The sequence below is a fragment of the Onychomys torridus genome, chromosome 12 (assembly GCF_903995425.1).
Source record: "Onychomys torridus chromosome 12, mOncTor1.1, whole genome shotgun sequence".
In the NCBI taxonomy this organism is placed as follows: Eukaryota; Metazoa; Chordata; class Mammalia; order Rodentia; family Cricetidae; genus Onychomys; species Onychomys torridus.
This window is the reverse complement of record NC_050454.1, coordinates 3964541-3988000: the sequence shown is the minus strand read 5'-3', so window position 1 is coordinate 3988000 and position 23460 is coordinate 3964541. Positions and strand designations below refer to the sequence as shown.

Here is a 23460-nt window from a genome sequence, read left to right as displayed (position 1 = left end):
CTCTCGCTTCAGACGCTGCATTTCGGATCGCGGTTTGCCCAGTGCCCAAGGAGGATGGGGGTGGGGAGGCAGTACTCCGCGGGGTGCCTCCTTGCGGTGAAAGGTCGAGTGACAGCATCCTGGCCCAGACCATTGGGGTGCCGATGGAGCAGATCCTCGCGCGGCGCTAGGCCCGGTCCTTCGAGCCCTTCCCCGCGGAGCATGCCGGGTCTGCGGTCGCGCCATCCCCCGCCGCACCCCGAGGGACCCGAGCACGGCGGAGTCTGCACAGGATTACCTCCGTGGACCCCCGCAGCCGGAGCCGGTAGCGCCGGACCTTCCCACGTCTAACCAAAGAGGCGCGCGGCCCCCGGACTCGCGCGCCGGAAGTGACGTTTCGCGTGCCGCGCGCTCCCGCCGTGCCTTGCGCCGCCGTCCTGTGGCGGGAACCGCGGCTCCTGAGGGACGGCGGCGACTTGTAAGTGTCGGTTCTGGCTGTTCTCGGCCTGGGTCCGGGTTGGCGGGGTCCGGGCTGAGTCCTCCACCTCCGCGGTGGTCACTGCAAACCGCGGCCCCGGCGGCGTTGTCGTCGGCAGCCCGCGGCGGGAGGTGACAGCGATCGCGCACTGTTTTCTCGAGCATTAATTAGCCTGTGTGCCAGGGCCGGAGCTACGTGTTTGCAGCCGGTTACTTCATGGAATCGCCTTTAACCCCGTCTTCACATTTCCTCTGGTAAAGCGTTTGCCGAATGTTGTGGAGCCAGGCACCTCTAAGCACCGACTGTATTAGCAGTGGGAAAAGGGAAAAACAAACCAAAACAAATCACATTGCCATCGAGGCTGAGCGATGTCAGAGAAGCCGGTGATAGCGGAGGGGTGGTGGCTTTGAAGCCCCTGAAAATAGCCTCTAAGTGTGCTTATGTATTAGTAATTAGGTTCTGTATAATACTTAACATTTTCTCATTTTGATGTGAGTTTATCAGAACAGTAGCAGTTGCCCTTATACCAAGGTTCCGCCTTCCCCTCCCTGCCCGCAAGTCTCCGAAGACCTGCATTGGCTTTGCCAGTAAAGCCGCGCTCAAGGCCCAAGAAGAGATGATATTGGTCAACTGTTTATATTGTCTCAGAACTCCTTACCGATAGGTTCTTCAAAGACTTTGGCCCCTCTTATGACCCTGTGACCCTGAGTAGTGCATTCAGAGCATCCTAAGTCGTGAGGTGATGCACTTTTATTAAGTAATGGTTGAATGCCTTTGCAATAGGTTAGGTGCTCTTTCACGGGGAACTTGCTCATAATGGTTTCTTTTTCTTTTGTCTTATACCCAGGAGAAGAAACCATGCAAGCATTTCTAAAAGGCACATCTGGCAGTACCAAACCACAATTCACCAAGGACCGGGCAGTATCTGCCAGTGCAGGAAGCAGTGGAGAAACCAAGAAAACCAAACCGGTGCCTTGGGTGGAAAAATAGTAAGAATTACTCACACTTTTGTTGAAATAACTAATAAGTTTCCTCTCTAATCAGTGCTAGTCCACTTTTTTTTTTTTTTTTAAATGTAAGAGGGAATTGCCTTATTTAGATGCTACCTTTGAGTGGGGAAAAAAAATCACCTAATTATAAAAGTCATGGATCTTTGGACTGATACAGTAGCTGAGTTTAACTCTGTTATTTTATAAATGAGCTAAGATTTTTATAAAGTGCAGTTTTAGGGTCTTAGATACAGAAATGAAGAAAAACGTTTCTGTGAGCTGGCTATAAACAGTAGTTACACTGAAATCTAGATTCTGTCCCCCTTTTATTATATACTAGAAATGGTTGGGGTTGATTTGCTTTGTTTTTTAGCATTAAAAAAAAAAATGTTTGAAGAGCCGGGTGGTGGTGGCTGTAATCCCAGCACTCAGGAGGCAGAGGCAGGTGGATCTCTGTGAGTTCAAGGCCAACCTGGTCTACAAAGTGAGTTCCAGGTCAGCCTCCAAAGCTATAGAGAAACCCTGTCTCCAAAAAAGGTTTGAAGTAGCACTAAATTGTCATCAGTTAAGTGATACTAGATGTAATCATAACCATTAGCTAGTGTAGCCTCTGTAATTACCAAGGGTTTTCAGGTTATTTACAAGCCAAGATGTAGCAGGAATCTTAAAAGGTCTTATTAATAAAAACAAACCTGGGGGCCAGGTATTGGGGTGAATGCTGGAAAATCAGAGAAGCAGAACAAGCCACAGCCACCTCACCTTGCCAATTCCTCAGCTGATCCTGTTTCCTCAGACTGAAAGCTTCTGAGTCTTCATCCAGAATGAATCTCAGCTGAAATGCTGCTCCAAAGCCTAAAAGCTTAACCTTCCTAGTTCCTAGTCCTCACGCCTTATATACCTTTTTACTTTCTGCCATCACTTCCTGGGATTAAAGATTCCTGTTGCCATGCCTGGCTGTTTCCAGTGTGGCTTTAAACTCACAGAGATCCAGGTGGATCTCTGCCTCCCAAGTAATAGGATTAAAGGTGTGAGTGACACCATTTTCTGGCCTCTATGTCTGTCTAATGGCTGTTCTGTTCTCTGACACCAGATAAGTTTATTAGGGTGCACAATATTTTGGGGAACACAATATCACCACACCAAACAAGGCTTGTTTTCTTGTTTTAGTTGGTTTTGTTTTCTTTTTTTTGAGAAATTTAAATATGAGTACATCTACATCATTCCCATCCCTTCCTTGCCCCAACTTTTCCCATATTCCCTCCCCCAAAGCCAGTGCTTATAACAATCTAGACTTTTTTTTAATTTTATGTATTGTGCATTCCGGAGAGTAAAGGTGCATGTGTGCCATGGCCTGAAGGAGGTCCAGGGACAACTTTGGGGAATCGGTTCTCACCTTCCACCTCGCTGAGGCAGGATCTCGTTTCTCTGGCTTTGTTGCGTTCTTCATGCTAGTTGGCTCTTGAGCTTCTAGGGAATTCTCCTGCCTCTCCAATCTCACTGTAGGAGTGCGGGTATTAGAGGTGTGTGCCACTAAATCTATTGTGTTTACACAGCTTCCATTGGTCAGATTGAGATCATCGGCTCCGAAGGCGAGCAGCACTTTCATCTGTTGAGCCAGCTCCCTGACCCTAACCTAGAGTTTACTTTTTATTTTTTATTTATTTTTTATTTTTTTTTAAGATTAATTTATTTATTATGTATACAGAAGAGGGTGTCAGATCTCATTACAGATGGTTGTGAGCCACCATGTGGTTGCTGGGAATTGAACTCAGGACCTCTGAGCCATCTCTCCAGCTCTAGTTTACTTTTTATTAATTCATTGGCCTTTCTACATGCTGGGCAAGCACTCTACCAATGAACTGTACTCTAGCCCCAAATTCCCTATTTCTTGGCATTTTTAAAATGTACTGTTGGGGAAGGAGGATGCATGCCACAGCACGCGTGCCTTGACTCACACGTGAAGTCTGGACAGCTTTTGGCAGTCAGGTTCTCACCTTCCATCATGTGTATTCCAATATCAAGCTTGGGTCATCAGACTTGGCAATGAGTGCCTTTGCCTCCCGAGCTTTTTACCAGCCCCCAAACTAGATTTTTTTTCTCAATTAAAAAATATGTGGGGGGGCTGGAGAGATGGCTCAGTGGTTAAGAGCACTGGTTGTTCTTCTAGAGGTCCTGAGTTCAATTCCCAGAAACCACATGGTGGCTCACAACCATCTGTAATGAGATCTGGTGCCCTCTTCCGGCCTGCAAGCAGAACACTGTATACATAATAAATAAATCTCCATTTTCAGTTTGATATTGGAATACATGTGATAGAAGGTGAGAACCTGACTCCCAAAAGCTGTCCTTACTTCCACGTGTGAGTCAAAGCTATGGCATGCATCCTCCTTCCCCAACAATAAATGTGAAGAAATACAGAATTTGGGGCTAGAGGATAGTTGTACCAGACAGTTCTGGATACAAGTTCTTACATGACAGTCAGACTGTGCTGCTTCAGCTTTACATCACCGTGTGGCTGCTGTTCATCATTTTCACTGTTACCTGTCTAATCCTTGCAGGTGCTGGGATGAGATTCTGACCTACAGCACACACAATGATTCTTGCCCAGTGTTAACCTGACTCATTATAAAAGTGTGGGTCAAAGAATTTTGGGGCCAGTGCAAAGGCTCCGTCAGTGGAGAAAAACACTTGCTGTATAAATGTGACAGCGTAAGTGTGACCCTGAACACCACAGTGGAAGAAGAGAAATGACTCCTAAAAGTTGTTGTCCCCTGACATCATCTGTACACCTATCTCACACACACACACACACACACACACACACACACACACACACACACACAGTTTGAATTGTTTTTATTTCAGACTACATGTATGAGTGCTTGGCTTGCGTGTATGTCAGTGCACCATGTGTATACCTGGTGACCATAGGGGCCAGAAGAGGGTATCAGAGCCTATAGGACTACAGTTACAGATGGTTATAACCCACTGTGTGGGCACTGGGAATGGAACCCAGGTCCTCTGGCAGAGCAGCAGGTGCTCTTAACCACTGAGCATCTCTGTAGCCCCATAACACTTTCTTTTTTTAGATTTATTTATTTATTATGTACACAGAAGAGGGCACCAGATCTCATTACAGATGGTTGTGAGCCACCATGTGGTTGCTGGGAATTGAACTCAAGACCTCTGGAAGAGCAGTCAATGCTCTTAACCTCTGAGCCATCTCTCCAGCCCCCCATAAAACTTTCTTAAAAGAATGTTTCGTTAATTTACTAAGCAGAAACCTCAGTCATAGAATTTGGGAGAACAACTTTGTCATAGTAATTACTAACTAATGGCTGGATGTGGCGGTTCGCCCCTTTAGTCAGAGCACTGGAAAGGCAGAGTCAGGCGGATATCTGTGGTCCAGATAGTGAGTTCCAAGATAGCCAGAGCCACATAGTGAGACCTTGTCTCACAATATAAAATTACTAATAAAAGCAGTTGCCCAGTTGTTAGGTCATTTTGTAGACCAGTGTTCACTTTCTTTTTTTTTTTTTTTTTTTTTTTTAAAGAAAAGGTCTGACTCTAGCCCTGACTGTCCTGGAATACACTATGTAGACCAGGTTGGCTTCAAACACAGAGATCCTCCTACCTCTGCCTCCCCCTTGCTAGGATTCAAGAGGTGAGCCTACACATTTGGTTCACTTTAAATTCCTATGCTTAATATTTTATGCATGCAGTACAGGTAGAAGCAAAAATAATTGCATCCTGTAGTATGTATTTGCTTAAGGTAAATACAATTGAAGATTCTGCCTACTTCAATTTCATAACTAGTATGTAAGAGCTATCATTGGTATTTTAGCAGAAGGAACACTTGAGATTTTTCTATAGCTATCACATATGCTGAATAACCTTCCTTCCCTCTTCCTTCCCTCTATCCTTCAGTCGTCCAAAGTGTGTGGATGAAGTTGCTTTCCAGGAAGAAGTGGTTGCAGTGCTTAAAAAGTCTTTAGAAGGAGCTGATGTAAGTAGATGGTGTTTGATGGCATTGGGAAGTTAGAATTTATTTACCTTTTCCTTTATTTTAACGTTTTATCCGTAAATATAACCTTAAATATATGCTATAAACCTTGATACTATTTATAGGACAATAATCATCTTCTATGTGGCATTCTTCGTAGTATTCAAGTAAAGATCACTGAATAAAGCCAGGTGGTGGTAGCATTTGCCTTTAATCCCAGCACTGGGGGGGTGAGGCGGGGAGGCAGGTGGATCTCTGTGAGTTTGAGGCCTGGTCTACAGAGTGAGTTCCAGAAAGCCATGGCTACACAGAGAAACTCTGTCTGGAAAAACAACAACAAAAAAGATCACCGAAGAAGATAGATTAGGACCCTTTCTCCATGAGCTTTTATTTTGGAGAGGAAAGAGACTAAACAATAAACAAGTAAATCAAGTATATCTAAACATGTAACAAGTCATTACAAATAGTGTTAGAGAAGAGTCCATTTAAAAATAGATGCAGTTGACTGGGTGTGGTGGCATGTGCCTTTAATTCCAACACTCCAGAGGCAGAGTTTCAGATCCTCCTGTTTCTACCTCCTAAACGATGTGATTGCAGGCGTGTGCCAGAACACCTAGCTGAGTAAGCAGTTTTAAATGGTATTTGAAGAGGTGTCCCCATGCCTCATGAGCTCAGTACAGAAAGGGAACCCGAGGTGAGCCTAGGAAGTCAGTTTTGCTTCATTCTTCAATTCTGTCTCCTAAATCTGGCTGCCTTAGACATTTGGTTTGGCCTACCATTGTTCATTTCTAAAGTTACAATAAAGGTTAAGGAATATCACTTTCCCAGAGTGGGTGGAACCAAACATGTTTTGGATTTTGGATTGTGTTTTTTTGTTTTTTGTTTTGTTTTTGTTTTGTTTTTTCAGATTTTGGAATATTTGCTGGGTTAGGTAACTTTACATCTTTTAACAAAATATCTGATATAAACAACTTAAAAGGGAAGTTTGTTTGGGCTTACAGTTGAGAAGTTTCATTAACCATTCATACCATGGGCTGATGACAAAGCCTTAGTATGTGGGCCTTTGGGAAACACTAAAACTCAAATTAAGTGTATTTGAAAGGAGACTCCTAAGTCAACACAGAATTCATTTATGCTTCATAGCTGTGCCCATGCCCTGAACTTTATACAATGGCATTTCATGAATTGAGATTTTCATACAATCAAAAACAAAGTTGTAAATATTTTACCCACCCATGTAGGCAGTTGTGGATTGGTATCACATCATTGTTGACTTTTTTCCCCCACTTCTTTTGTTTGTTTGTTTGTTTTCCTTTTTGTGACAGAGTCTCTCTCTATGTAGCTCTGACTATCCTGGAACTCAGTATGTAGTCCATCCTGACCTCAAAATCAAGAGATTCCCGTGCCTCTGTCTCAAGTGCTGGGATTAAAAGTATGCACCACCACACCTGGCTCATCACTGATTCTTAATTTGGGTACAACCAATAAGTTATCATTTTCTATATTCACATATCAGTACTTAGTAGTAAGTTTAACATTCCCTTACGATACAGTAGAAAACAATGTGTTCAGAGTAACCATGAACTTGTGGCATCACACTAATGTTCAAAATATTTTGGATTTAGGATTTCCAATTAGGGATGCTCAGCTTAGACTATAGTACACATTGAGAAAAAACTTTAAAACCCTTTCCAGTATTCATTTTGATTTGATCCAAATACCCATTTGACTTTTGATGCTATTATAGTATACAATGTTAATTGGCTAGTAACAGATTATAAAATCTAATTACTAACAAATGTAAGACTATCTCCTAGTATAACATTTGTTGATCTATTCTTATTTAGCTGGGCCTGCAAGTGTAGGTATAATCTTGGCTACTCAGGGAATTGAGGCAGGAGAATTGTAAATTCAAGACCAGTCTGGCCAACTTATCCAACCGTCTCAAAATACAAAGTAAAGAAAAGGGTGGGGTGTTTATTGGTAGATTTTTAAATAGCATGTACAGAAGCCTTATGTTTGAGCTCCAGTGCTGCAGATCTTGTCTAATATTTTACACTTCATTTCTGACTAAATTTATAATGTGATTTTTTTTTTACACTAAGGAAATAAAGTCCTTTCTTTGAAATATTTTTAAATTGAACTGCAGTAGTTTTTCTGTTTTTTGTTTGTTTGTTGTTTTTTTCCTCTGAGATCAGTTTCTATAGTGTAAAAATGGGTAATATTAAGAGAAGGTAGCCAGGCAGTGGTGACACACGCCTTAATCTCAGCACTTGGGAGGCAAGTGCAGGCAGATCTCTGAGTCTGAGACCAGCCTGGTCTACAAAGTGAGATCCAGGACAGCCAGGGCTACATGGAAAAACCCTGTCTCAAAAGACAAAAAGGAGAGGGTAATGGTAAAAAAACATGATACACACACACACACACACACCCATTATCTAATGTATAACTAATAAATGTGAATTGAAGACTTTTTTTTTTTTAGATTTATTTATTATGTACACAATGTTCCAATGTCCCGCGTGCGTGTACATCTTCAGGCCAGAAGAGGGCACCAGATCTCATTACAGATGGTTGTGAGCCACCACGTGGTTGCTGGGAATTGAACCTGGTTCCTCTGGAAGAGTAGTCAGTGATCTTAACTCCTGAGCCATCTCTCCAGCCCCAATTTTTTTCTTTATTCTTTTTTGAGGCAGGGTTTCTCTGTGTAGCCCTGGCTGTCCTGGAACTCATTCTGTGGACCAGGCTAGCCTTGAACTCACTACACCCAGCTATAAATGAACTTTTTAAGTGAACTATCTAGTGAGGTAGGCAGGTATTTTATAATTAAATTCAACTGTTAAACACTGGATAAAGGCCAATTAAAACAAATGCAGCAAATACAGTGGATACGAGCAGAGCCACTTTAGAAGGGGTGTTGGATAAGGCTCCAACTTACAGTGCATAGCCTTGACGTGGCAAGAAGAATGGAGTCAGAGTCCAGATTGAGAATTAATTACATACATTCTTATTGGAAGTCATAAAAGTGCTTGAGGTTTTGTTACTGTTTTGCGAGTGGAGTCTGAAGCCAATGGAAGCTTTTAAGGAGCTGCTGTGGGATATTCTGTATGTCAAATGCGCTGGTCTGATTGGTTAGTAAATAAAACACTGATTGGCCAGTAGCCAGGCAGGAAGTATGGGCGGGACTAAGAGAGAGGAGAATTGGGGGAAGTGGAAGGCTGGAGAGATACCTGCCAGCTGCCGCCACCATAACAAGTGAGATGTAAGGTACCAGTAAGCCACGAGCCATGTGGCAAAGTATAGATTATTAGAAATGGGCTGAATATAAGAGTAAGAGCTAGGGTTGGGGATTTAGCTCAGTGGTAGAGTGCTTGCCTAGCAAGTTCAAGGCCCCGGGTTCGGTCCTTAGCTCTGGCAAAAAAAAAAAAAAAAAAAAGCTAGACAATGGTAGGCCAAGCAGTTTAAATAATATAAGCGTGTGTGTGTTTATTTTATAAGTGGGCTGTTGGACTGACAGGGCTTGGTGGGGGCTGGAGAGAGGGTCTCCAACTACAAGTAGCACCCAGGGTGACACCTGATTTGGGTAAAGCTGGATGACCAGGAAGGACAATGTTGGCAAAAGTTAAACTCCTACCTACTTTATCTTCAGACTTCTCCTACCTCAATTAGAACTTAATGCAGCATCAGGGTAGAGTGGCCTGAAATTCTGAGTGGAGACAGGGTCAGGAGTTCAGGGTCATCTACAGTTACATAGCAAGTTCACAGGAGTATTTAGAACTTGATACTGTGATACAACTTATATAAAAAATCTTTAGATACATCTAGTCTATGAGGAAAGTCATCACACCATCCCACAAACAGTTGGGTGTTGTCAGTCTCATCTGTTTTTAACAGAATATAATCTATAAAAATTAAAATTTATTGTGTAAACAAGAAATTGTATACTATGTGAATTATCTGTCAATAAAGATCTTATTAAAAAATTAAAATTTTATTTCTGCAGCTTCCTAATCTCTTATTCTATGGGCCACCTGGAACTGGCAAAACATCCACAATTTTGGCAGCAGCTAGGGAACTCTTTGGGTAAGTTGAAATTGGTTGATGTGTTAGTCACTAGTCTGTTGATGTAAAGAGACACTAATGACCAAGACAACAATTATAAAAGAAAGCATTTAATTGGGGCTTGCTCACATCTTTTCAGAGGTTTAGTTCATTATCATCATGGTGGAAAGCATGGCAGCACACAGGCAGACATGATGCTGGAGAAGTAGCTGAGAACTACATCCTGATCTATAGGCAGAGATAGAGAGAGCCTAGGCCTGGCATGGGCTCTTTGGAACCTCAGAGCCCACCCCAATGACACATTTCCTCCTAATTCTTTGCTAATAGTGCCACTCTTTGATGGCTATGCATTCAAATACATGAAGCTTTGGGGGCCATCCTTATTCAAACTGCCACAGTTGGTCAGTTTCTTTTTAAAGACTATATACAAGGGGCTGAAGAGATGGCTTAAGGGTTAGGAGAGCTTCTGACCTTCCAGAGGACCAGAGTTTGGTTTCCAGCACCCACATCCGGTTAGTCACAAATGCCTGTAACTCCAGCTCTTGCACCTTTTTCTTGCCTCTGAGGGTATCCTAATACACATGGCATACACTCACATAGAAACATGCATGAATAAAAATAAATCTTAAGAAGAAAAAAAGGTTTGAGAGATGACTCAGTGGTTAAGACTATTCACTAGGGTTTGAAGAGATGACTTCGGGGTTAAGATGGTTTTCTAATCTTCAGGAGAAACCAAGTTGAGTTCCCAGCACCCATGCTAAGCAACCATGCTGTAACTCCAGCTTATCCCATGCCTCTTTCCTCCATGGGCACCTGCACTTGGGTGTATGTAAACACACACACACATACACACACACAATTAAAATAAATTTTTTTAAAGATTTATTTATTGTGTATGCAGTATTCGGCCTGCATGTATGCCTGCAGGCCAGAAGAGGGCGCCAGATCTCATTACAAATGGTTGTGAGGCACCATGTGGTTGCTGGGAATTAAACTCGAACTCAGAACCTCTTCACAGCAAGACCCTGTTTCCAAAAAGAAAAAGTGCATGTGTGCATTTGTCTGTAGAGAAAATACTAGAGAGAACAATAGTTTTTTGGAGCATAATTTTATTTTTATTTCTCAGATCTCTATAGTGGCATATATTACTTTAAATATTCATTTAAAAATTATATACCAGCCAGGAGTGATACGCACACCTTTGATCCCAGCACTCAGTTCTCTGTGAGTTCAAGGCCAGCCTAGTCTACAATGCAAGTTCCAGGACAGCCAGAGCTGTTACACAAAGAAATCCTGCCTCCAAAAACAACAAACGCTAGGTGTGATGGTACATGCTTATGAATCCTGTACTAGAAAGTGGAAAAAAGAGAACTAACCGGAAGTTTGAGCCACCCTGGGCTATATAAGTTCTAATCTAGCTTGGCTATGAGAATCCATCTTTTATGGACAAGAAAGCTTATTTTGTAGTGTTGTTGATGACTGCAGTCTTGAAGTTGACAATGAGAGACACTGAAGGCTTCTGCAACAACCTCTCCTCTGACTCCCATTCCAAAAAACAAGAAACAGTCTAGACAGGAAGAAAGTAGCTCTTCATAGTTGTTGGCTTCTAGCAGGTAGTGTCTGGGGCTCACTCGTTTTTAAGGAACTGGCCACTGGGAGTTTAACCATGCTCTAATGAGTATATGGGCAACACAAATTGGACTTGGTGTATTGTATTTTTTTCTACTTTGTGGTCAGGTGGACCTGGGAAGACTGGGAAGCAAATGTGATAGGGGTACATTTGTGGGAAATTCCAAAATAGTCAATAGAAATATGTTGAAAAAAAAATTTTTACAAAAGTTCACATTGAGGCTTGAGGTATAGGCCTTGAGTCTGATTCCTTGCCACATACAACCTTCATTCATGTTTTAATCCAGCAATTTTCTTTATAGCAAGCTATTGTTTGGTGATAATTCAAATGCGCTAACATTTAAAACTCAATAGATACCTAACAGTTGAAGAATAAATTACCTAAGGAATATGTTACTGTGGTTCTAGTAGAAAGTAGATGCTTTTGCACAAAACTGAGAAATTAAATGTTTGTATATATTTTTTATTTTGGGTTTTTTTTTTTGTTGTTGTTGTTGTTTTAAAGACAGGGTCTCACTATATAGACTAGGCTGGCCTTGAACTTACAGAGATCCCAGATTTGCTTGCCGTTGCCTCCCAAATTCTGGGATAAAAAGGTGTTGGCCACCATGCCTGGTTTCTAGATTTTTAGCCAAAATGTTAAATGACTAGCTCTGCAAAGAAAGACCATGTGTGTGACTGTGCCTTCTGTTGTCTTGCTCACTGAGTGGGGTCTAAACTCCAGAGTTAAAACAGCTGAATTAGCACCTGGGTTACTTAGTGCTGTGTGATGTTTCATAATGCTTTTCATTTTGAAATAGGCCTGAACTCTTTCGATTAAGGGTTCTTGAGTTAAATGCATCTGATGAACGTGGAATACAAGTAGTCCGAGAGAAAGTGAAAAACTTTGCTCAGTTAACTGTGTCAGGAAGTCGTTCAGAGTAAGTAACTTGCACACACACACACACACACACACACACACACACACACACACACACACACACACCCATAGTACAGCTCATTATATTTGCTTTAAATGTAGGCTGTGGTTTGAATTTGGCCTCCAGTCAGGCATTTGCTTGGGCTAATTGGAAGTTAGGAAGGTAAGTCCCCCTGTTATCTTTCTAAGATTACAAACCCTGTTTAACACAATTATTCAGTCTGGCCATGTGATTTCGTTTGTAGTGTTTTGATAAGGTCAGATTTCACAATCTTTCCGTCTCAGATACCATGTTAAAACAACACAGGTACACTCTGAGTTGGCAGTGGAAAGTGCTTACACCTAGAGTGAATGGGAGAGTGGGAAGTGGAAGGGCGGGCAGCAGCTTAGGTTCCCTGCTCTTGATGCAGCCAGGCCCTGCAAGGTCCTAGTGCTACTGCAGACTGGTTCTCCCTCAGCATGTGCCCTTGCTGAGAGCCTAATCCCTCCCCTGAACTGATGCTGCAGCTGGTTCTGCCACTCCTCCCCGGGGCAGGTAGTAGAGTCATGGCCACTTCCTCTCTGTTGTTACATGGAAGGCATTGGTGTCAGCCAGAGCCCTGGGCGGTGGTATTACACCAGTAACAGCCTGGCAGCATGAAGGCTGAGAAGCATTAGAATGGTTCTAGTCGTTTCCTGAATAGCATGAAATGATCCTGAACCAACTAAGTGAACAGTAAAAGCCAAAAACAAAACAAAGCAAAATCAATGTACAGAAAATAAGAGCCCACAAAATTGGAATGTTTACAAGTCATGTATCTAGAGAAGGACTTATGTCAAGATCATATAAAATTTTAAAACTCAATTAAAAATACAACTACAAAATGGGCAAAGATCTTAGACATTTCTCAGCTACTACTGTGGCTGAAATTCTGACCTGTCTAGGACATAAGTCATCTGTTTGTCCAGGATGGCTATTCTTAACTGTTGCAGGAGTATGAAAGGAAGTTAAATAAATTTTAATAACCCTAAAGCACATGAACAGTAATGTTATATTTGTTAAATTTCATTGTAATTTGTTTCATTTTATAATAAATTAAACAATATAGGTTTAGAGATGATTCAGAGGGAAAGTACTTGCTATGCAAGCCTAACAACCCGAGTTTGTTCTCCAGAACCCTTGTAATGGTGGAGAGAACCAACTCCAGGTACCCTATTGTCTCTACATGAGTGCTGTGGCATGTATGCACCTACACACACACTGTAATAAGCTGAGTTAGTTTACAAGGTTCAGGTTACATATACTGAAAGATAAAAGTGGGTGAGCTATGTATTGTATCTCAGCAAAGATACATGTCAGTGTTCAACTCTTATGTTTCTGATTTAGTGGGAAGCCATGTCCTCCCTTTAAGATTGTAATTCTGGATGAAGCAGATTCCATGACCTCAGCTGCTCAGGCAGCTTTAAGACGTACCATGGAAAAAGAGTCTAAGACAACCAGATTCTGCCTCATCTGTAACTATGTCAGTCGGTATGTATACATCCTGAAAGCAGATGCTAAGCAGCCTTTTTAAAATGACATGTAGTAATGTATTTGTGATGCACCAGATAACGTCTATACGCACACACAAGTGTAATAATTGGATCACTGACTCATCTTTCATTTTGGATTTGTAGTGAGAACATCCAGTCTCACCCTGTGCTACTCTGAAATATGTCATGGTTGGTTTTCAATCTTTTCCAGAATAATTGAACCCCTCACTTCTAGATGTTCAAAGTTCCGCTTCAAGCCTCTGTCAGATGAAATTCAGCAGAAGCGATTACTGGATATTGCTGAGAAGGAAAATGTCAAAATTAGCCATGAGGTCAGTAGTACTAATTATGATGGTTATAGTTGGTTTTCTTTTTATTTTTTTATTTATTACACATACAGTGTTCTGTCTGCATGTATGCCTGCAGGCGGCACCAGATCTCACTACAGATGGTTGTGAGCCAACATGTGGTTGCTGGGAATTGAACTCATGACCTCTGGAAGGACAGCCAATGCTCTTAACTGCTGAGCTATCTCTCCAGCTCCTATAGTTGGCTTTCTAGTACTTTCTTTTAAAGAGTTACTGAGAATTAATGATCATAGCTGTAACTCTTGGACGTTATTCAAGCGTATTTGAGCTAAGTGAGCAAACACAAGATCCCACACATTAGTACCCTAATAAAAGTGTAGACTATACAATGCCCTTAACCTTTGACAGAATTTTTTTTTTTTTTTTTAAACTGAGAATCAAACCCAGGGCCTTGCACTTTTTAGGCAAGCACTCAATCCCCAACCCAGTTGATTCCTTTCAGAACCAAAAATCTATTTGCACAGATGCTATCTCCACAAACCCAGCTGCAAACTTTTCCCCCAAACCAGGGTGCAGGTGTGGAGCTTTTCTTTAGCCTTGTTACTGTAGGTCAGAGGGTTCTGGGGACTGGGACTAAACAGTTGTATGAGGTTCCTGTGTGTATGTCAGGCACCTTTACTGGGTAAGACATCTGGTCAGCTCAATTTTCTTGAAACTCTTCCTTCTCAGGGAATAGCTTATCTTGTTAAAGTATCAGAAGGAGATCTACGGAAAGCCATTACATTTCTTCAAAGTGCTACTCGACTAACAGGTGGAAAGGAAGTCATGGAAGATGTAATCACAGACATTGCTGGGGTAAGCATTTAGTTAAGACAACTCTTCTGGCTGTAGCTAGCCTAGTCCTGACTTTCAATGTCTATTCAGGTGATACCAGCTACAACCATTGATGGAATATTCACTGCATGTCACAGTGGCTCTTTTGACAAACTGGAAGCTGTGGTAAAGGTAATATTAAAATTACTTGTAAAGAACACTACTTTAAAACCATTTCTGTTGCAGAAAATTTACTTTTGGAAAGATCACTAACTAAAACCACTTTTGTAGGACCTAATAGATGAAGGACATGCAGCTATTCAGCTTGTTAATCAACTTCATGATATGGTTGTAGAAAATGACAATCTTTCTGATAAACATAAGTCCATTATTACAGAAAAACTTGCTGTAAGTACTGCACATAAACATTTGTAGACCATATATGCCTTGAGTGCACGACTTAACTTTTCATATTTCCCTTTACAGGAAGTGGATAAATGTTTAGCAGATGGTGCAGATGAACACCTGCAGCTGATGAGCCTTTGTGCAACTGTGATGCAGCAATTGACTCAGAATTGAAGACAATTCTATATGTGACTTTTGGATAGCAGAAATAAATGACAAAAATCCTATAAAGTGAATATACAATTTATTTAACATTCAAACTTCATTAAGACATGTGCAATATGGCAATTTTACTGGGGGTTTAACCCTACCTAGGATATGATTGCTTGCTGAGGCTTAGCAACAGGGTCCAGTTCACACTTAGCACTAATTAAATACTTTATTGAATAAATACAATACCAACAAAATGCATTCAAATTCTTCTAAAAAAAGAAAGATCACTTTTAAAGGCCTTTCTAATCAGGCTAATGACAAACACAATAAAGGCAAATATGCTAGTTTTACATAATTGGCTGATTTTATACAGCACTTATATCTTTTAGTCCACAAGTATATTATTAAATGATAGAGAACATCTAATACAACCATTTCTACATAACTAGTAAATGAATTTCTAAGAAAAAAAGATTTTACAGACCCCATCTTTATACCCACCCCAACAGTCTAACTCTAAAGAGGATAAAGCCAATGCCTTTCCTCACAAGAGCTCAGGACTAAAGTCGCTTTGCTATCAGAATCTGTATTTGTGATCCGTTATGAGCATTGAGACAAGATTCAAATATTCTCAAAGAAGCACAATGCACGTTGTGATCGCCTATTCAGCAACAGCGAGCACTGCATTCAAACTATCTCATCCCAGGAATTAAATAAGGTCAGCCACATTCATGGGCATTTCCTCCACTGTAGTATTGTAGAAAGTCTCAATGTCACGAAGAATCCTCTTGTCTTCTTCAGTAACAAAGTTTATAGCCACACCTTTCCTCCCAAATCGACCCCCTCTGCCAATTCTGTGTAAGAAAAAGAAACCAGCAGTCAGAATGTTGCTTTAGTATTATTTAGAACTACTGAATATGACGATCCACTTGTTAACCATCAGCTGCTGTTTACTTATGGTTATAGGTCGTGCTTCTAAGTGGAGCACTAGCTGCTAAAACCAATATCCAGAGGTGGGGGAAACCATCTTCCTTTGCAGTTAGTGCCAAAAGAATTCAAGGCTTGTCTGGCTGCAAAATGAGATAGGCGCCTTGAGCATTATAATAAAGCAGATGACAGTATTGTGTTTGGGATGAAATTAAAGCCCATACCAAAGTGGGCCAGCCAGGAGCAGTTGTCAGCCTGGGACAGATGTGAACACCAGGGATAAAAGAAAACAGTTATAAAATCCATTTCGACGCACTTCTGGAACTGTAAACTGTAAACACAAATGCTGCAAGGTTAACTATTTTCTAAAACTTACTTTTTCCAGTGGGAAAACAAGTATTTGGTATGGTAGCCCAAACTTATCACTGCTTTTTTTGCTCAGCATTTTTACACGTTATACTAAAAAAAAAATTATTCAAACGTGTTACCTCCAAAAACACCTCTACCTACCAAGTACCAGACAATACAAACCACCTAATGCTCCCTATCAGAAATGCTATCATAACAAAATGCCTTGGGCTGGAACAACTTAAAATATCAAATAATCATGACAAAAGAAAATCAAATATAAATACCGACTCGCTCTTTATTCAAACAGTGTGCTGTTTCGCTTATGATTCCACGTCCTAAATTACGTCAACGCCGTTTCTGAGTGCCATCTCGTCATCAACTGCCGCTATCGACTCCTGTATTTTTTAAAAAGTCTTTTTTTACATCATATAACAAAGTACAATTCAATTTATTTAGGGATAAAAGCCACTATAACTAAACCAGGGAATCACTCAAAATGCTACCAGCAACACCAAGAAAATCCCAACTATATAGAATCAATCACCAAGAAAAAAAGCACATGAACACAAGGAAAATCACTACAAAATAAGGCTCAAACATAAGCTAAGACCAAAAAAAAACCCTAAAGCAACCTAATCTGCATGTATGTACACAACCTTGGCCACATTACAAGTTTTCCCACTTTGTTCTTCTGACCAATCTTCCCAAATCAGATATTAATTAGACCTTGGTATAAATTGCTATGCCTTTTTACTGGAATCTATTCCCTGATTTGCCTTGTATATACACACACAACACTGTAGGAAAATGTTTGAATTACTTCTCAAATACAAGTATTTAGAGATGCTTTCCTCTCACCTGTGAATATAGTTTTCACGATTGGTAGGTAGATCATAGTTTATAACCAAGGACACTTGTTGCACATCAATCCCACGAGCCTGAAATAATAAAAACAATGCTTTTCAATATCCCAATTAAACTGGACATCCCAGAAATCAGTGTAGGCCACAAGATAGTAATGAACCATACGTAGTGGTATAGCTCACTGTGGAGTGTGGTCTTACTCATTCTGCCAAATAGCCCAAGTTGGTTAAGGTTATTTAAAAAACCTTTCCACAAATCTAGCTTTTGGTAATCTTAAAAAAAAAAAAAAAAAAGTCATACTTACCAACAAGTCAGTAGTGATGAGAACACGGCTTGACCCTGATCGGAACTCCCTCATGATGACATCTCTTTCCTTCTGGTCCATGTCACCATGCTGCAAATTTAACAACACTTAAGAATCTCTAGTAAGGTAGAATTAACTTCTACTATGTATGAGACCAAGCGTCCCTGGCTGCTACAGGTATAGAGCAGACAGGTATAGTTAAGAAACAATATTGATTTGAGCAGGGGGAACGACAACACAGCACTTAACAGCCATATTGTAGTTAAATCCTGCTTAGTGGATGGATATAATTGAATTTGATGCAAATTAAACCCAACTCTTACCAGAGCAGAAACTGTGAAGTCCCTGGCATGCATTTTCTCTGTGAGCCAATCCACCTTGCGTCTTGTATTGAGAAAAATAACTGCTTGTGTGATAGTCAATGTCTCATACAAGTCGCAAAGAGTATCCAATTTCCACTCCTAATGTAAAGAAAGGTAAGTTAAATTTTTCATCTTTAAAAAAAAAACCATTCAGTCTAAATCAGTGGTTCTCAACCTCCTAATGCTACAACACTTGAATACATTTCATGTCATGGTTACCCCAAACCATAAAATTATAGTTCCTAACTTCACAACTAATTTTGCTGCTCTTATGAATCATAATGTAAATATCTGATATGTAGAATTATCCGACTGAACCTCAAAAGGGGTGTTGCAACCCACATTTTGAAAACTGCTAGTCTAAATAATTATTGCACCAAATCTTAAGACAAAGGACACTGGACATTAAGAAAGAGGTCCACCCCTGTCTTTGGGATCCAGTGCAGTTACTTTTCTTCTTGTGTGTACTCTGCTAGCATTATTACAAAAACCAAGATACAATCCTAGTTTCTGCAATTTTAGCACAGTGCTTATACAAGAAGGTAGGAAAAAAACTTTTATATTTAATGAGACCAATTACCTCTCGTTCAACATTAATATAAAACTGTTTGATTCCTTCCAGGGTCAATTCTTCCTTCTTCACCAGAATTCGAATTGGATCTCTCATGAATTTTTTGGTCACTTCCAACACATCAGTTGGCATTGTGGCAGAAAGCAACACAACCTTTAAAATAGAGAAATGGTTTGTTCTTACCAATGTATTGGGAACTTTCAGCTGATACTACAGGGGAGTCAATGTTTGAAACCAAGCGTCTCTGCCTTACTAAGGTAGAGCCAGGCAGAGATAGTAATGTATCAAATACTTTCAGCAGGGGGAACGACAATAGAACACTTCAGTTATATTGTAACTGTACCTGCATGAAACCAAACCCACATGTGTAGGAATAAACCTTACCTGAATGCTTGTATTTAATTTTTGGAAAATCTCATAGATTTGATCCTTAAACCCTCGGCTCAACATTTCATCTGCTTCATCCAAAACGAACATTTTGATCCATTTTGGAGCTGTTAATAAGAAAGGCATACTGCATCTCAAAGTTCTCGTAGCCATTTTTTGATAATAAAAAGGTCTTTAAGAGACAATACTTACAAAGGTATCTTCTGTTTAGCATATCAAACACTCTCCCTGGTGTACCAACAACAATATGAGGGGCTTCAGCCTGCAACTTCTGCATTTCATTCCGAACATTTGTTCCTCCAATGCAGGCATGACAAGTTGCTCCCATATAATCTCCAAGAGCCAAAATTACCTTCTGGATCTAAAAGCCAAAAATCCTAATTATCATTCTATAAAACTGTTAAGTTAGAAAGACTTAAGCTCCAAGGCATAAAATTAAACTGTTCTGACTGCCAACAGCTCTTATGCATGCATAGCACAATAAAACTTCAAGCTTACAATTCTCTTAACTACTTATTGCTCCCTTCTGTCTTGTAGAGCTGGGGAACCTGTTGCCTCAAACACCAATTGGGAATGAAGAAAAAAATCTCTACATTCTTCACTGTGTAGGGTACAGACTGAAATATATTCTACAAGGGTAAAGGTTGGTAATTTTCTTCCCACAATGCACTGTGCCTTGTAATTTTGACCTGAATAAAGCTTCCAGCTTTATTAGGAACTGTTACTTCAAAGCAAATAGCGCAGTGCTTTGAAACAGAGCATGCAACAGATGCATCACAAACTACTGAGACAGTCAAATGTTTAACATGTCACTGCAGTTTTCATGTTGCACAACTGGATTCCAAGTTTTAAAATGGGTACAGATATAATCCACCCTTTGAGAAAACCTATGGGTTCTCAACTGTTGAGGTACAACCCTACAAGCCATACCTGTTATACCCAGTTCCTGCTTAGCTTTCAACAAAAACTCCCTGCATGCATGGATAATTAAAATAGAGGCTCTGATAGTTACTAGGAAAACTCATACGTTTTAATTTTAAATTCTTCACAGTTGTGAAACCTGAAACCTATGCAACACGCAAGCAGTTTTTTAACTACACTATCAATACCTGTTGAGCCAGTTCTCTGGTGGGGGCCAATACTAGTGCTTGGGTCTCCTTGAACTCAATCTCCAACTGTTGCAGGATGGAAATAGCAAATGTGGCTGTCTTGCCAGTACCTGACTGAGCTTGAGCAATCACATCATACCCTAAAAAAAGTAGGATACATATTTACCGATCCCACATCAAATTGTCACGTCTACCATACACCATGTATTCCAGTTGGAACATAAGTTATGTCCAAGTAAGTGATCAGCAAGAGTAACTCTTCATTTCAGGTCAGTCCCGAAAGATGATTGCCATCATTTCACTTAAGGAATACAAACAGGTGCTACTACTTCCCCAAAGGTTACTTTCCCTTTATGGTAGACATATATATATATGCAGAACACATTTACTGTCAGTGACTTTTACCTTTAATACAAGGAATAATAGCTCTCTGCTGAATAGCTGATGGCTTCTCAAAACCATAAGCATAGATGCCTCGAAGAAGAGACTCCTTTAAATTCATATCATCAAAGTTATCAACGATTTCATTCCAGTTGCTCTGTAAGTTAATAAAACGATGAGTAAGGTTAAAAAAAAAAAAAAAAAAAAAAAAACCCCCACCTTCCCAAACCTTTAACCTCCACAACCATTTCTTACCTCAATAACACCATCGGGGTCCATTCCCTCTGGGCCGCCATGTTCTCTGCTGGCAAGAACACTGCAGTTAGACATCTTACCCCTTCCAAGCCACTAGCCTTTCCCCGGATTGCCCTTTCCACCCGGTGCCTCCTTTACCCTCCACGCACGTGTAGTCTCACTTAAAAGTGACCCAAGCAAGGTGGCATTGCGGGAAAATACCCGCCTCTTTGCCCCAAGGGCTGAAGACGTCGTTGAATGCGTAGAAGCCCCTTTACTTACTGCCCTAGGACCAAGCACTCCCGTTTGGGAAAAGCAGCTCTCGCGAGTGCTGCGGGAGCCGAGCTCCGCCCCTAACTCTGCGCAAGCCGGCGTGATTGACGCCGAGGCCCAGCTAGGACCATGCCAACGGTTCGTCGGCGCCGTTTGCGGGCCGCTGTCATCGTCCCCTGGCCGTCCAATCTCCCACCTCGACAGAACCCTAGCAGCCCCAGCTCGCGCCACCCGCCGCCCTTATGAAGTGGGGACCGGGCTGCCCTGTCCTAAGCGGACTGCGCCACGGCGCGGCTTGCCATGTCCCGCCCGGGGAGGGGCAGCGGCCGAGATGTCACAATGTGTCCTAAGCAAGGACATCCATCCCTCACCCTCCGTTCTCGCGTCCTCCCGTCTCCCCACCACCCCGAGCCCTGCCATCATGGAAGCTTCCCGAAGGACACGGGGGCTTGCGTGTGCCCCCAGGAAAAGCCCGCATTCCTGCAGTGTGGCCGCACGCCAGCCACCGCAACTGCGGGTGCCCGTGACCTTCACCACCGGCCACCGGCCGCCCGGGAGCGCCGTACCTGTTGTAATCCGCGGAGCCACCAGACATGATCCGAAAACCCGCTCAGCGCCCGACTGAAAAGACAGCCGGACGGCGCCGCCCGTTTTTTATAGGCTCGCGGCCGGAACCCGTTTCTCGCGGAGGAATTTTCTTCTCTCTCTTCGGAAGCCGCAAAAAATTGTGCCGCTCGGGTTTGTTACCGCGGACGAAATCCTAAGGGGGTCGATGACAGAAATCCACATTTCATTATTCCTGGGTATTATAGCGTCCCTGGAGATCCATGAGTCGGGAGCGGTGCTGGGACTCTTTGCGGTCGGCGGAAGAATATTGCAGCAGCGCGACCGCGCGCCGCGCTCCTCGGCTGCCCTGCTCCTACGGGGTTTCCGCGGCCCTGCCGCAGAGGCCGGCGGAGCCGGGGACGCCCCGGGCGGAAGCCGGTGGCGCTCTCCGCTGGCGGGCGGCGTCTCCAGGACGCAGCTCCGGGTCAGCTGCGCGCCAGCGTGCCGGGCCGCCGCAGCGTTCCGCGCCGGAGCGGATTCGGGTTACTCCGTCCGTTCTCACTGCTGTTTAATGGGTCGGGAGAGGGCTGCCTGGCATTTCGCCCAGCCATTTACTCTCCACTCGGATCTGCAACGTGTGAAACCCCGGCCACGGAAAATGTCGGCCCCCCAGCACCTCCTAGGAAATCCAGGTCGCAGTTACATTCTGTAAGACGAGGGGCAAGACGTGGAGTGTCGTTAACAGATGTCCCTTGAGTGGCGATTCTATCTCATATCCTCCTGGCCGTCTTTAGCTCTGGTTTGAAAAATAATGCTAATATTTTCGAACCTAGTAGGTGTGAGAAATGTTTGACCGAATCATTCCCAACTTTTGCAAAGGACCTGTCATTCTTTTGTCACACAGAAATGTAAATGGGTGCTTCTGGCAGGTTCAGCCCTAGCACTTTAAAAATGTTGACCGTCCCTTCTGGTAAAACAAAACTAAAATTTTAATCGTCTAGTATTGCCTTACTGAAATAGAGAGCAATAGTTCTTATTGCCCATAATAAACTTGCATGGCTGCTTAAGCCCAGAGGTTCCAGTCAACCACAACTCCGGCCCCTTGCTAAGAATATATTTAATCGTTTTATTTTAAAACACAACTCTGGTCTCTGTTCAAGACAGTATCGTGAACGCTCAAATTTTCTCTCATTAATTCAGAAGACCAACACCAACCACTGATTTACAAGAGGTGAGGAAAGGCTCATTTTTCTACTTTACGGATAATACTTTGTTCTAAAAACCCCTCTTTTTTATGATTACATTGCATTTATTTATTGTGTGCACCTCAGCGCCTGTGGAAGTCAGAGGACATCCCTTGGGAGTTGGTTCTTCTCCTACCATGTGGTTCCCACAAGTGGCTCCAGGGGATGGAATTCAGGTCATGGGCCCTAAGGCCAGCATCTTTACCCACTGATCCACCTTGCCAGCCCTAAATACCATCCTTATTCAAAACTGAGTTGTTCACTTATTTGGAAGTTATTGAGTCAGAAACTGTAACAAAATCAAGATGACAAAATAGAGACTGGGTGTGGGTGTGGTGGCTCGGGCCTTTAACCCCAGCACTTGGGAAACAGAGGCCTGTGGATCCAAGGGCTGTGTCGTGAGACGTTGCCGCAAGAGAGAGAGGTGTGTGTGTGAGGCAAAATAGACTGGCCTTCACGGTCTCTTTCAAAGTTGCTAGGGAAAAACAAATTGCCTGATCTAAGAAACTCAAAGTACTAAATCAGAAATGTTACTGTTTAATGTGTAGGCTCACTTTCCCTGAGGTGGAGATGGGTCAACACACCTTCCAGCTGAATGTTTTCTGTAGGGTTATGCTGCCCTTGGATGCCCCGAAGGAGCTTTCTAAATCTTTTTTT

At 42.1% G+C, this 23460-nt stretch overlaps 2 protein-coding genes and 5 non-coding genes across 10 annotated transcripts; 1 reads left to right on the top strand and 6 right to left on the bottom strand.

Moving 5' to 3' along the window:
- Positions 1 to 288: 288 nt before the first annotated feature.
- Rfc4 (replication factor C subunit 4) lies at positions 289 to 15329 on the top strand. Of its 2 annotated transcripts, none has more exons than XM_036203596.1 (11): positions 289 to 457; positions 1305 to 1446; positions 5374 to 5452; positions 9453 to 9532; positions 11941 to 12060; positions 13426 to 13569; positions 13783 to 13903; positions 14609 to 14734; positions 14804 to 14884; positions 14984 to 15100; positions 15179 to 15329. In XM_036203596.1, the coding sequence occupies exons 2-11, from the start codon at positions 1316 to 1318 to the stop codon at positions 15269 to 15271; spliced, it is 1092 nt and encodes a 363-aa protein (XP_036059489.1). In that variant the 5' UTR covers positions 289 to 457; positions 1305 to 1315; the 3' UTR covers positions 15272 to 15329. The 2 variants fall into 2 exon arrangements, with proteins under 2 accessions (XP_036059489.1, XP_036059491.1); XM_036203598.1 differs by lacking the exon at positions 289 to 457 and adding an exon at positions 470 to 711.
- Positions 15325 to 21929, bottom strand: Eif4a2 (eukaryotic translation initiation factor 4A2). Of its 3 annotated transcripts, none has more exons than XM_036203593.1 (11): positions 21580 to 21929; positions 20762 to 20810; positions 20531 to 20663; positions 20126 to 20265; positions 19209 to 19377; positions 19014 to 19123; positions 18639 to 18782; positions 18020 to 18157; positions 17697 to 17786; positions 17387 to 17466; positions 15325 to 16104 (listed from the first exon to the last, which is right to left on the bottom strand). In XM_036203593.1, the coding sequence occupies exons 1-11, from the start codon at positions 21606 to 21608 to the stop codon at positions 15960 to 15962; spliced, it is 1227 nt and encodes a 408-aa protein (XP_036059486.1). In that variant the 5' UTR covers positions 21609 to 21929; the 3' UTR covers positions 15325 to 15959. The 3 variants fall into 3 exon arrangements, with proteins under 3 accessions (XP_036059486.1, XP_036059487.1, XP_036059488.1); XM_036203594.1 differs by having other exon boundaries at positions 20762 to 20807; XM_036203595.1 differs by lacking the exon at positions 20126 to 20265 and having other exon boundaries at positions 20762 to 20807.
- LOC118594381 lies at positions 17526 to 17663 on the bottom strand. The gene has a single exon (XR_004946370.1). It is a non-coding gene; the product is annotated as a small nucleolar RNA SNORA4 (small nucleolar RNA).
- On the bottom strand, positions 17841 to 17971 carry LOC118594377. Its single transcript, XR_004946366.1, has one exon. It is a non-coding gene; the product is annotated as a small nucleolar RNA SNORA63 (small nucleolar RNA).
- Positions 18425 to 18602, bottom strand: LOC118594388. Its single transcript, XR_004946376.1, has one exon. It is a non-coding gene; the product is annotated as a small nucleolar RNA SNORA81 (small nucleolar RNA).
- LOC118594378 lies at positions 18854 to 18978 on the bottom strand. The gene has a single exon (XR_004946367.1). It is a non-coding gene; the product is annotated as a small nucleolar RNA SNORA63 (small nucleolar RNA).
- On the bottom strand, positions 20363 to 20429 carry LOC118594389. The gene has a single exon (XR_004946377.1). It is a non-coding gene; the product is annotated as a small nucleolar RNA SNORD2 (small nucleolar RNA).
- Positions 21930 to 23460: the final 1531 nt, after the last annotated feature.